This window comes from Oncorhynchus kisutch, linkage group LG3, assembly GCF_002021735.2.
Source record: "Oncorhynchus kisutch isolate 150728-3 linkage group LG3, Okis_V2, whole genome shotgun sequence".
NCBI classification, from domain to species: domain Eukaryota; kingdom Metazoa; phylum Chordata; class Actinopteri; order Salmoniformes; family Salmonidae; genus Oncorhynchus; species Oncorhynchus kisutch.
The window spans coordinates 71,461,228-71,474,163 of record NC_034176.2 but is presented as its reverse complement, the minus strand read 5'-3'; the positions used below and the strand labels follow the sequence as shown (position 1 = coordinate 71,474,163).

The following is a 12,936-nucleotide window of genomic DNA, read 5'->3' as shown; positions in this document are numbered from 1 at the left end:
TAATGGAGGCCATTTTTCTTTTTCCCTTAATACCTTATACTGACATTTTTAACTCTTGACAAGTGGTGTCTGGAAAGCTCTCCATAAATAATGCATTTACAATACCTAGTAAATAAACATTGGGCACAATCGTTAGCCCTCCTGGCCACTGAGTCTAATAGAGCTTTTACAGCTAAGGTGGCTATTCAGCTTAATGCAGTCCTCACTGCTGGGAGGACATTTCATTCATTAGCGCAGTCACAAGCACTTAGGGCACTTTAAGGACCAGTGACAGAGAGGACGGAGGAGGGGTGGGAGGGCGGTAGAGCCGATGAGTATGGCCACTGTGGCGGGTTCAGGCATGGAGCACTGAGATGGCAGCCCAGTTAGGCAAAGTTGCGGTCAACTTAGGTCTGATTGGATTTGAGGGCAGCGAACCCTGACGACGATATACATTTAATCAACGTTTTGTTGGGGGACTGAAAGAGGCATGGGCGGCGGAAGGAGACTCTGTCATCGTCTGTTAGGACTGCTCTCTGTCCCAGTCCACAGCTTTACCGTCGCTCAGTAGCAAATATGGCCTGTGGACTAGCACAACATCACACAATTATCTAAATGACACTTTCTGACTCATTCATCACTGAATCTAAGAGGATATACAAAGTCCAGTTTAAACAACTTCAATGTTAATGGTGTAGTAACAAGTGTCTACATTGTAATAGGTGAAACAGAGAGGATTCTCATGCCCTCTACCATTAAGGTCAGCAAGCTCAGTCTTGATCCATCATCACAATGAGATGAGATTCCTGACCAGGGACATAACAGGGAGGACTCAGTCAGAATAATGGCAGCAGATGGTGTCTAGCTCTGCTCTGAAGACTCCAGTGATCCAGACCAGTGGAGGGACTAAAGCAGGGTGGATTAGGAGGAACAGTTGTCTCCATGATACTGTAGCTTAGATAAGTGATATATTTAGCTCATTGCTGCTTTGTCTTACATTAGCCAGGTCATTAAAGCAACAAATGGCTCTCCAACCTCCTGGTTTGCCCGTAATGGGTTAATCCTGCCCATTCAAGATGCTCACAGAGGCTCTCTATAAACACTGACATAGATTATGAATGGTAACAACAGTTACCCGCCTGCCCTACACACTGTACTCTGTAATATCCCTTCTGATGTACAGCAATCACACAGTCATCTCTACTGATGGAATTAGTGTCAAGCGTCCATAAGGACACTGAATCTCTCCATTCCAGCAGCTTACAGACGACATATTGAACTTCGTGAGCCTCTTGTCTTGTTCTGTGTTCTCAGAAACTAATTTCCTCCAACAAGGGAGTTTATTTAGGTGGTGTTGATGCATGGCGCATGAGGCAGGGCCAGGCTCTTTTATTAACAGGAGATGAAAACAGCTGTACTGCACGTTGAAGCACTCTCTCCTCCCTGCGCTAACATACGGCCCTGGATTACCAGCTGCACTTGACCATTTAAATTACTGCAACAACCGGCCCTCACCAGCTGGGGCTCATTACCATAACGCCCGCCTTCGCCACAGAGGGCTCAGAGGAGTGCGCCCGCCGCGGAAAACAACCCCATCAGAAACCAGACACATATGAGAGATGTCCTCTGTGCCGAGGGAAAGGTATCATCTCTGGAAAAGTCAAGGGTATGAAACTAACGATACCATTAAGACAACAGGGGAAGAAATACTAGTTAAGACACTGTTTTTACTATTAAACACATAAGTCAACAATATAATAAATAATGACTCTGAAGAAATTATCATAAATCTAATATCTAACATTGCTAAAAATGTAATATTGTTATTAGGAATATTAGAAATTGGGATGGAGATTGCTATCTACTGAATAATCCAGGATAGTGATAATGTGCAAAGACCACCAAACAAACACTTTATAAAAAGAAAGCAGCAAATCATTTTTAAACAAATGGCCGTCTAATTTATACGTGTGATGTAGCGCTTAAGCTAAGAGTTCCCCAGACGCTGAACGAGACACCAGCGTTCCCAGGGGGCTCCAAGTCTGATTGCATACTACACTATCCTACTAGTGTGGTGCTCATTAAGAATGGGGGAAATGTTGTAGCGGCTCTTTCAAACATTTGTTTTTCCGCTGTGCATTTTTCTTACAGTCTGTAGTCTGGGGGAGAGAGTTGGGGGGTTACCATAGGGTGACAGAAGGTTCTGTGGGGTACTGTGAGATACCATATAGGACTAGGGAGTGGAGGGTTACCATAGGGTGACAGAAGGTTCTGTGGGGTACTGTGAGATACCATATAGGACTAGGGAGTGGAGGGTTACCATAGGGTGACAGAAGGTTCTGTGGGGTACTGTGAGATACCATATAGGACTAGGGAGTGGGGGGTTACCATAGGGTGACAGAAGGTTCTGTGGGGTACTGTGAGATACCATATAGGACTAGGGAGTGGAGGGTTACCATAGGGTGACAGAAGGTTCTGTGGGGTACTGTGAGATACCATATAGGACTAGGGAGTGGAGGGTTACCATAGGGTGACAGAAGGTTCTGTGGGGTACTGTGAGATACCATATAGGACTAGGGAGTGGAGGGTTACCATAGGGTGACAGAAGGTTCTGTGGGGTACTGTGAGATACCATATAGGACTAGGGAGTGGAGGGTTACCATAGGGTGACAGAAGGTTCTGTGGGGTACTGTGAGATACCATATAGGACTAGGGAGTGGAGGGTTACCATAGGGTGACAGAAGGTTCTGTTGGGTACTCTGAGATACAATATAGGACTAGGGAGTGGAGGGTTACCATAGGGTGACAGAAGGTTCTGTGGGGTACTATACCATATAGGAATAGGGAGTGGAGGGTTACCATAGGGTGACAGAAGGTTCTGTTGGGTACTGTGAGATACCATATAGGACTAGGGAGTGGAGGGTTACCATAGGGTGACAGAAGGTTCTGTGGGGTACTGTGAGATACCATATAGGACTAGGTAGTGGAGGGTTACCATAGGGTGACAGAAGGTTCTGTTGGGTACTGTGAGATACCATATAGGACTAGGGAGTGGAGGGTTACCATAGGGTGACAGAAGGTTCTGTTGGGTACTGTGAGATACCATATAGGACTAGGGAGTGGTGGGTTACCATAGGGTGACATATAGTTATTAAGTGCATTTGATATGTGAGGAAATTAGGAAAATTAGGTACTATATGGTACAGTAAACTGAATGAATTAAATTGGCACATGCATCCCTTTTACAGTTTTTTACAATCCCGTTGGCACTAACTTCAGAACCTTGTGGTCATTTTTCAAAACTCTAGACACAAAACTCAAAACGGTCATCACTTGTAACACAGGCTGTCCAATGTTCAAAACATTGCATTGTGCATTCATATCTTTAAAGAAACCTTGCACTTGCAGAATCATTGTTTCAAATAACTCATTTTTAATGAAATACCAAAGGAACATTAATTTAGATCACCCACATACAAGATACCGATAGTTTCACTGTGTAGTTGTTCGTACAATCATTAAATATTGTAGTACAAAATATGTGACACGTTTCATTACACTACTACACGTAAATACATCACTGTAAAAGGACTAGTAGAGAGAATACTACAGACACAGTGGAATCATTGAACAAAATCTGAAATGTATTGATGAAATACAACAAAATCACTCATAGGTTTCTTTGAATCAAAGCTAAAATAATTAGCTACAAAAAAAAAGAAAAAAACGACTGTACTTCTGTATTTCCCTCAACTCTGTCTTGTGGATTTAGCCACAGGTTCTCATCCACATCACAATGGATGTTTTCGTTAGCCAAACATCTTGGGAAGAATCTTCAGCAGGGCGAATCCAGGCCTGACACTGATCTGCAGTGATGTCATTGCATGTGTCATCCATGGCCTGGAGAAGGTTGGCTTGTTTGTGCGGGCGCCTATCATATACCTTCCACCTCCATGTGGAGAAAAATTCCTCAATCGGGTTTTAAGAAAGGAGAGTACGGGGGTAAGTACAGGGTGGCAAATTGTGGATGGGCCTGAAACCATGCTTGCACCTTTGAGCATGGTGGAACCTGACATTATCCCACACAATGACATAGGTCATGCCATCAGCTCTACAGACCTGATTTAGCCCATCAAGGAAGGTTACATTCGAACAGCGAATCATGTGGCTGCCTGCAACTCAATACATAGAGTATATAGAGTAGAGACCTTTAGTTGTTGTTCGACCTAACATTAGAACGGCCAAGATGCGTAATCTAAGCAACTTTGACCGTGGTATGATTGTTGATGCCACACATGGTGATTCCAGCATCTCAGAAACAGCTGCCATCCTGGGATTTTTATGCACTACAGTCTCTAGAGTTTACAGAGAATGGTGCGATAAACAAAATACATTCAGTGATCGGCAGTTCTGTGGGCAAAAACACCTTGTTAATGAGAGAGGTCAATGTCCAGACTCATTCCAGCTAACAGAAAGGCAACAAATGCTCAAATAACAGCTGTTTAAAACAGTGGTGTGCAGAAGGGCATCTCTTAACGTACAACACCGTGAATAATTCAGGCTGTTGTGGAGGAAATAGGGGGTCCTACCCAGTACTAGATAGATGTACCTAATAAAGCGGCCGGTGAGTGAACAGTAATATCAAATCTGAAAACATGTTCTGGAAAAGTGGTACATGGGACCCTAGAAACAGTGTCTGATAAGGAATGATGATGAAATATTACATCCATAGATAATGTAGTCCAATTGTTCCACGGTAATTGGTGTCAATGGATCTCATTATCCTGAAACTTTCATGATCTAAACATGGAATATTGTTTGTCAGTTTCCATAAAACTATGCATTAAGAGTAATGCAACAGTTACTTATCATTTTGAGCAGTTGTATCAATTGATAGTTAGATCATTGTAATGAACTGAATAGACAGTCATCTCAGATGTAATGTGTGAATTGCATTTTGAAATGGTAATACTTTGATGTTAAGTTGTGTCATTTTGATTTTAGTTCAGTGAACAAATGATCTTAGCTTTATGTGTATTGTATCCAAGCAATTGTAAAAAGTGTTATTTTTGAAAAATGTGCATTTTAATCATTGGTTGTGAGTTTTGTGTCTAGAGTTTTGAAAAATTACATCAAGGTTCCGAAATTAGTGCCAAAGTGATTGTAAAAAACTGTAATAGCCTGGACTAATTTTGTCTGTAGGTGCAGTTTTCTTTGACTGATGAATGCGTCCCTTAGTGAAGAGCTTTCTGTGTTGAAGAATATAAAGGTAATGTTCCTGGCATCAGGTCGGTGGCATGTGTTTTACGGCCTGACAGTTTGCCTTGGCAGTGGGGGGAGACCACACTTAAGCTGAGGTGTAGTGCCACCCACTCTTTGTCTCTGTGGAAAGGGTTCAGAACAAACTGGAAACACAGTCACGTCAGTCCTCCCTGCCTCTGTCTGTGTATGTCTGGGTGTTTGTGTGTGTGTGTGTGTGTGTGTGTGTGTGTGTGTGTGTGTGTGTGTGTGTGTGTGTGTGTGTGTGTCTGGGTGTTTGTGGTGTGTGTGTGTGTGTGTGTGTGTGTGTGTGTGTGTGTGTGTGTGTGTGTGTGTGTGTGTGTGTGTGTGTGTGTGTGTGTGTGTGTGTGTGTGTGTGTGTGTGTGTGTGTGTGTGTGTGTGTGTGTGTGTTTAATTAAAAGAGAGAGTGAGTGGGAAAGAAAAAAGTTTGAAGCCGTTTGAAAAAGGAAGCATTCATACACACACATATGTACGCATACACACAGGTACTTAGTGTCCTACCATCTTGCTCTGACTTTGTCATCTCCTCCAGCTTCTTCTGCTTCAGTGTGTCCACCACGTCGGCCAGGCTTCCTTTGCGGCGCTCCGGAGTTCCGAACGCAGATCCGCTCAGCAGGTCGCCGCGCTCCCGGGCCCCCTCCTCAGGCTTGTGTGGGGAGGTTGAGTTATTCCGGAAGGAGTACAGGGAACATACTTTATTGCTGTCAGATTCCTGTAAGAAAACAGCAGTTGGGAGGGGATGGGGAAAGAGAAAGGGGGTTGGATTTAATCATTAGTATTTCCCTTTGTATTCTCTCTGTCTCTGAGTTTTATCGGCTGTTGACAGTTGATGTAGTCAAATGCATTGATTGCTAGTTCTTTGGTGGCCCAGGGCGATTTGGCCATATCAAATGACTCCTCTCTGGCTTTCATACAACAACAGCTCCTATCAAATGATATCTGGCAAGTGAAAATAGAGTAGTGAAATGATGAGGGACACTTTCAGAGGGCATAGCCATAATGTGTGTGTGTATGTGTGTGTGTGTGTGTGTGTGTGTGTGTGTGTGTGTGTGTGTGTGTGTGTGTGTGTGTGTGTGTGTGTGTGTGTGTGTGTGTGTGTGTGTGTGTGTGTGTGTGTGTGTGCGTGAGTGAGTGTATGCGTGTGCTCAAGCACTACTTTACCTCCGGAGAATCTACACAGAGAAACCTCCCAACTATAATTTCTTAAATTGCGTTTGAGTGTACATTTGTGTTGGGGTGAGTGCTGTGTAATTTGTTCATTTTCGAGCGGAGGCCTATTCTCAGCTGAGTGCTTCGGGCCATCGTAAATCTGTGTCCTGTCTCAGGCTGTTGTTGTTTTTCAGTCCCACCTGTGTGTGGTTTAGTATTTAACTAAGGGTCCTGTCTGAGACTGATGGCTGGGTGCTCTCTGTACACGGAAAAGGAGCAGGAAGAGAATGAGAGAGAGAGAGAGAGAGAGAGAGAGAGAGAGAGAGAGAGAGAGAGAGAGAGAGTGAGAGAGAGAGAGAGAGAACTTGGGTCATGGCTTCTCAGACACAAGGCTGTTTTAATTATAGCTTGCAGAGAGTGAGGAGACAACAGGTAATTCTGCTGTCAAGAGTTGAACCCTTTTACCTCTGTGTATTCTCACATCTGCTTTGTGTGTAATGTATAACACTGCCTGATCTGACATTTAACAACAAAACAACGCAATACCTTCAACACACACATAAAGGAGGAAGCCATTCTACTGAAGGACACACAGATAACGGTGAAAGTGAACAACCCAAGAAGAAAGGAACATCAAGAAGGTAGAATGTTGAGAAGTGGGTGGGATCTGCTGATATTCCCAAAGAACATGGAGTGATGTACAGTACACTGGGCATTCCTGTTGCAATCTTTTATCCAAGCTTAATATCCTCAGACAGGCAGAGGAGTCAGAGAGGTGGTTCGGTTCAGTACCAGGGCCCGGGGTGGAGCGGCAAGGTCTGCACCCAGCACAGGGCGGGCAGGATGGGGGTGATTATGCAGGGGTGGCTGTGGCTGTGCCAGGGCCAGTGGAGGGTGCTTGTGGGGAGTGGAGCGGCGCTGGGTTAATCAGCTGGCGCAGGTTCAGGGCACAGCCCACACAGACGCATGGCACAGCAGTGGAGTCAGGTAATCAGCAAAGGCAACACTTTCAGCCTTCTCGCCGTCTGCCTCTCTCCCCCCTCTCTCTCTCTGTCAATCCCTCCTTCTCCCCTCTCACACTCCCTCTCCCATGTGCCATCTGTACCAAGTCAACTTGAGCTGACGGGATCTCGACACTTCACTTTTCCAATTTCAATGTTTACAATTTAATGGTAAAAAGTAATTGTCACGCAGGGCCAAGGCCATGGCAATCCACAGCCAACTGTGATGTGACAATGGTGGGGAAAACAAATGTTGCTGGCTTTGAAGTACATTTGTGTTCGTCTTTTTATAATTAACCTCCAGACTTGTCATGGCCCCATGTTCTAGTCCTCCTTCCTTGGCCTCATGTCGCTCCTCAGTACGAAACCACAGCCTGCCACCACCATCCATCTGATAGACTCTACTCAGACTAGAGCTTTGATACAACCCTTCAATTCACAAGGCCTCCACCATGTCTCGCTGTATTTTCTGTTCAACACAGAACAATCAACCAGAACAAGATCATTTTACAGCTGGCTTACACAGCTGTCTGATAGGAAAGGTTTCTAATGTATCATAAAGGATTTATTGTGGCAACAGATGTTATATATATATATTGGCTGGTATTGCTCAAGTTAAAAAGGCAGCAAAAACTTTAGTTTTTCATATCTGGATAAAATAATAATAATTGAAGTAATGATCACCTGAAAAGGATTTGACATTAAGCAAACTAAATGCAAGCATTTCCTCCCTCAGATCCAAAATGAATAGAATTAACTTTTCATACGGATCCTTTCATTCTATCAAGAGGCTGTCGAGTGATCGCAGTGAGTAACACGAGACAATGCACAAAACATTCTTTCAAATACTATTCTAATTACCTTCATCACTAACGGCCCTGTGATCCAATTAGAGCCTGTCAGAAGAGCGGACCACCTGAGCAATCTCCTGACGGTCATTTACATACTGGATGGCAAGAACAGTGTCTCCAGACCGCCCAGCATCCTTAGAAAACAAGCCGGGACAAAGGGGCTGGGACGGGGCTGGGAGTGGGACGTGGGTGGGCAGGAGTAGTGGGGGGCAGCGACTCTCTCCCAGCAGCCACTGCAGTGTGGAGGGGTGGCCCCTGGAAGGCTACTTCAGAGCCCCTCTGGGTCTCTTTACTGCAGGCCCGTCTGTCACAAACAGCCACCTGCCTCCCCGGCTACAGCCCACAAGTGCCTCTGCTCTTCTCTCCTCCGCACACATCAAAGCAGCTCCACAGATTGTCTGGGGCCTGCTGCAGATGTACACAACAACACATATTGTGGGAGATGTTTCTTTGATGACAAATAGAATGCAGCCTGAAGAAGAAGCGTAGCAACATTCCGTTCTGTCTTAATTTATCAGACTGTGGTATTGAATTTTTATTGGGATGCTGTGTAGTGTAATACACGTTTTACTGTTGATGTCACTGGGTCTGTTCAGCCTAATAATAACCTGCAGCTGATTATAGCTGGTTTGGTGCTGCCTATCTGAGGGTCCCAGGGTCCCTACGGCTTCACAGTATTAGAGACAGTACCCATGGCTGAGAGGAGGAGGGAGGGGCTGGGCATGTGAAGAGTTCCCTTTTACAAGCACAGAACAATGGGTGGCTGTTGAGCCTGTATCTTGGCCCCAGTGCATCCTGGTCCAGAGAGAGCCTCTAGTGAGGGAGTCAGGCGGCCTTGGGGGCTGAGGGGCCCGGGCAGGCCCTCTAGAACAGATACCCTCTCAGAGACTTTGTTCCACTGTTGTATTGTCTCCCTATTTATAGTTTCATCAAATCTGCGTGTGACGTTAAAATGCAACTCAATACGTTGTTGTCCTCTTCTTTTAGAGTGGGGAGGATCTCAAGACACTCGTGAGAGCTTAGACTTCAAAGACAAGTGCTTGGCAGAACGCATGGTCTTAAGTCTTCATTGAAATTGTTCCGAGGGCTCTGTTGTGACCGTGTCCTTGTCAGAGAAATTCCTCTCTGCTAGGGCATAGTGACAAGACAGTTTTGTGTGTGTGTGTGTGTGTGTGTGTGTGTGTGTGTGTGTGTGTGTGTGTGTGTGTGTGTCAGGCTTACTCACACTCAGAGGCTAGACAGTGGTGAAAGTCATTAATGGTGAAGGTCACCAACGGAAAATTCTGAACATTGTCTGGAGTCTACCTCACCCCTGACAACGTTGGAAAACAGACCGCTGTTGTACAGAGACAATAATATGGTACCCTCTGAAACCTTCTGATGGCTTGCCTGTCACCTACAGTAAATAGTGAATGGTACACTGAGTCATTACAGTAGACACTGAGTATTACAACAGTAAGGCAGCTAGCTATAGACCCTGTATCAGATAGATCCACAAAAAAACTGCTAAGATATATTACCCTTCTTTCTTTGGAATGTATGTTTTCTAGGAATTACAAGATGTATCAATGATTCCTCATTCCTACTTATATTATTTTAGCATTTTTTAGCAGTTGTAATATGTCTACTAGTCAACTGGTCTACAGGGTGGTGTCTCTCACCATGCGCTGCTGGGCTGACACCATGCTGTCCCAGTCACTCTCTGGAGGGACACTGCTGAGGGGCTGCAGTTCGTCCATGGAGCCCTTGCTGTGGAGCAGGCTGTGCAGGGGCAGCTGGGGTGTCCCGTGGGTCTCGGCACTCTCCTCCTTATCCCAGGACAGGTGGTCCTGACTCATGGCTTCCTCCCCATCGGCGACGGAGGCAAATGGAGAGGTGGCTTGCTTGGAAGACATTATTCTGCTGTGGAAGAGAGAAAGAGAAAAGGACAACCGGTCAGAAAACTTCAAAGCCTCATAGTTAAAAGTCTGACAGTTTTATGACCCCGGGACGACAAAACAGCTGATGTCAAATTGTATTTATGACAGGTATGCTGGATGTTTCACCATCCTCACATCAACCTACACCTGTTGGTGCCCTGAAAAACAATGTTGGACCTGACTCAAAGTTGGAGAAATCCTATCAATGGTCATGTGGCCTGCTGAGGAGGTGTGAGAGCAGGCCATGGGGCTTCTCCTAATCCTTTGTTTAATGTAAATGGTAGAGATGAGGCTGGAGCGGTGCCTGTGTCTGGGCCAGGCCCAACACTCCCTCCCTCCACCCAGCCAATGATTAGGCCGCTAAGAGGGTTACTATACCACATAACATGCTCTCATTGAAGCTCTAACACAGCCCCACATAGTGTCCCAGTCAAGCCCCAGTCAATAATGACCCTAGATAAAGGTAAACATGACAACACTACTCTCTATCACTCCAAATTCAGATAATGCCTTAAACCGCTTTTGTTTATGATAAACAATTATAAGGAGATGACGAGTCAAAGTAATGTGCTTGTCCTCTTCTTAATTAGCAGAAGAGCCTTAATTGATTGAATTGAACAGTTGACAGAAGGATCCTGCCACCAAACACAACACCAACCCCAAGCTGCTTCCTTTCTACTTCCACTCTCCAAATTAGCAAACGATTAACTTTTCAGTGCTACACTATTTCTCCAGGCCAATAAATCCTACTTAAGCAGCTTGGAAATCAGATCCTGGCAGTGGAAGACAGAATTTACAAATCTGTCACACGCTTTCATGAATATTACAGTGAAGAGTGTACTTGACATATCAGGTGCAAAGAAAACAAATGCTAACAGTGTTTTAAAAAATGTATGTAGCTTAACATTTCCCCTCATAGAATTTTACAGCTAATTTAGCCTCTTCTTACAATTACAACGCCACCCTCATGCTGTGACCTACAATTACTGAAATGAATACTGTGCCAGAAAATCTAATTATACTATTGGTATTAATAAGATAATAATATGGCATTGCTACTGATCTGAAGTGGGGAAAAGGAGCCAGTCCATATTTACTGGTCATTTTCTTTTACCCACTCCCCTGATCTGCCTCTATCTAAGCTGCTGGGTATTTAACAATGAAAACAGCATGTGAGCCTCAAGTCTAGATATCATCTCTGCTGGAGCATCTTCTATGCCAGGGAAAGGCAGGGATGGGCAGGGGAAGACAGGGAGAGACAGGGGGGGAGCTCAAGGTGTGAGAAATCTGGCCCATTCTCATCTCTTCCACAGGGTCACTGTGACAGAGGTTTAGCCACCCAATTATCTAGGCTATGGCTGGAGGATGGAGACAGAGAGGTTGGTATTCTAGGTCAAGGGCTGTGGTGTGATCGTGTCCTTGTGTTGCCTGCTGGGACGACCATGAGACAGACAGACAGACTCCACCGTACCTCACCAGACTCTGCCAAATGAATGGCATGGGGTTCACAGAGGGCTCAAAACAAACCTGACACAGGGAGAGATTAACACACAGTTTGGTGTTAGAATAATCTGATCAAGAGTCTATGTGCTTCAGATACTCCCCGTATGTGAGGATTGTGCACATCGCATGCCGCTGTTAGGCCCGACAGCGCTCAGCAGCCTCAGCTCCACTAAAGAATGACTAGTTCACTTGAAGCCGTGCCATCCTTTTACACACAGCGCTGAACAGCAGAGCAGACTGGCACTCTCAATGTGAACTGTTAAATACAGTTCATTAACTGAGTTCAGAGCCAGCACATTACTGTATTTCACAAGGCATTACAATAAAGAGTGTTGAAAACACATATACGTATTAGGACATCCAAGTCTTACAGGCTGGCAGGCAAACCCACGCACACACACACACACACACACCTAAACACACACACACACACATACACCCACACACACACACACACACACATACACACACACACAGAGGCACGTAGTTATATATCAGTATTTTTGGTGGTGGTTAGGGTGAAAATGGGAAAATGGCAGCCAATGTTAATCACCCAGGCCCCAGCAGCTGTGTCAACAGGGCCAGTCTGTCAGGTACCGTAGTGCTGGGAGGGAAGGAACCTCACTCTCTCTCAGATCGGCCTGTGATGTCTTCTGTTTTCTCTAGAGAGACCCAGCTCTCAATTTTAATCAGACAATAAATTGTTTCCTGTAATTATATGAGAACTAATTCTCAACTAGCCTACCTGGTTAAATAAAGGTGAAATAAAATAAATACAAATATCAAATAGAAAATGGTCTTGAAATTGAGAGTGTTAATTGGAAATCTAAATTCAGAGCAAAGTTCAGAACTTGCATGTTGAGAGTGATGGTGTGCTGTGAGGAAGATGGGGGTGGAGAGAGGTTTGAGAAGGGGGAGGGGGGTGGGCTCGAGTTAAGAGATTCCACCACATTTTTTATTCATGCATCCAAAAAGCCCGGGCCTCCAGCACAACAAGCTCCTGTCTTCAATGGAGTGCGAGAGTGAAACAAAGCACTTCTTTTGTATGACACAGTAAATCAAGTGGTATTATTTTACCACTAAAATATTCAGTCTCTCAGGCACTTTTACCCCGGTCTCCAGCCATCAGTCAAGCTGCTGAGGCGTGAGAGAGACAGAGTGAACAGGGCTGACTCCATCCTCCTGTAACATGTGTCTACAGCAATCTTGTTAGAAAATGCAACAGATCTGCGGCAGGCTCCGTAACAGTATTT

The 12,936-nt window shown here is 44.9% G+C and overlaps 1 protein-coding gene across 13 annotated transcripts in view; it reads right to left on the bottom strand.

The window, feature by feature from the left end:
* Positions 1 to 12,936, bottom strand: part of sox6 (SRY-box transcription factor 6) — a 200,594-nt gene that overhangs the window by 122,294 nt on the left and 65,364 nt on the right. For all 13 annotated transcript variants that reach the window (XR_004206768.1, XR_004206765.1, XR_004206766.1 and 10 more), the window contains 2 exons: positions 9,923 to 10,163; positions 5,762 to 5,972 (listed from right to left, as the gene is read on the bottom strand). Coding sequence is in view for 9 of the 13 variants with exons in the window: in XM_031813468.1 (XP_031669328.1) it covers positions 5,762 to 5,972; positions 9,923 to 10,163 (452 nt within the window). In the remaining 4 variants the exon portion in view is untranslated. The remainder of the gene's footprint in view (positions 1 to 5,761; positions 5,973 to 9,922; positions 10,164 to 12,936) is intronic.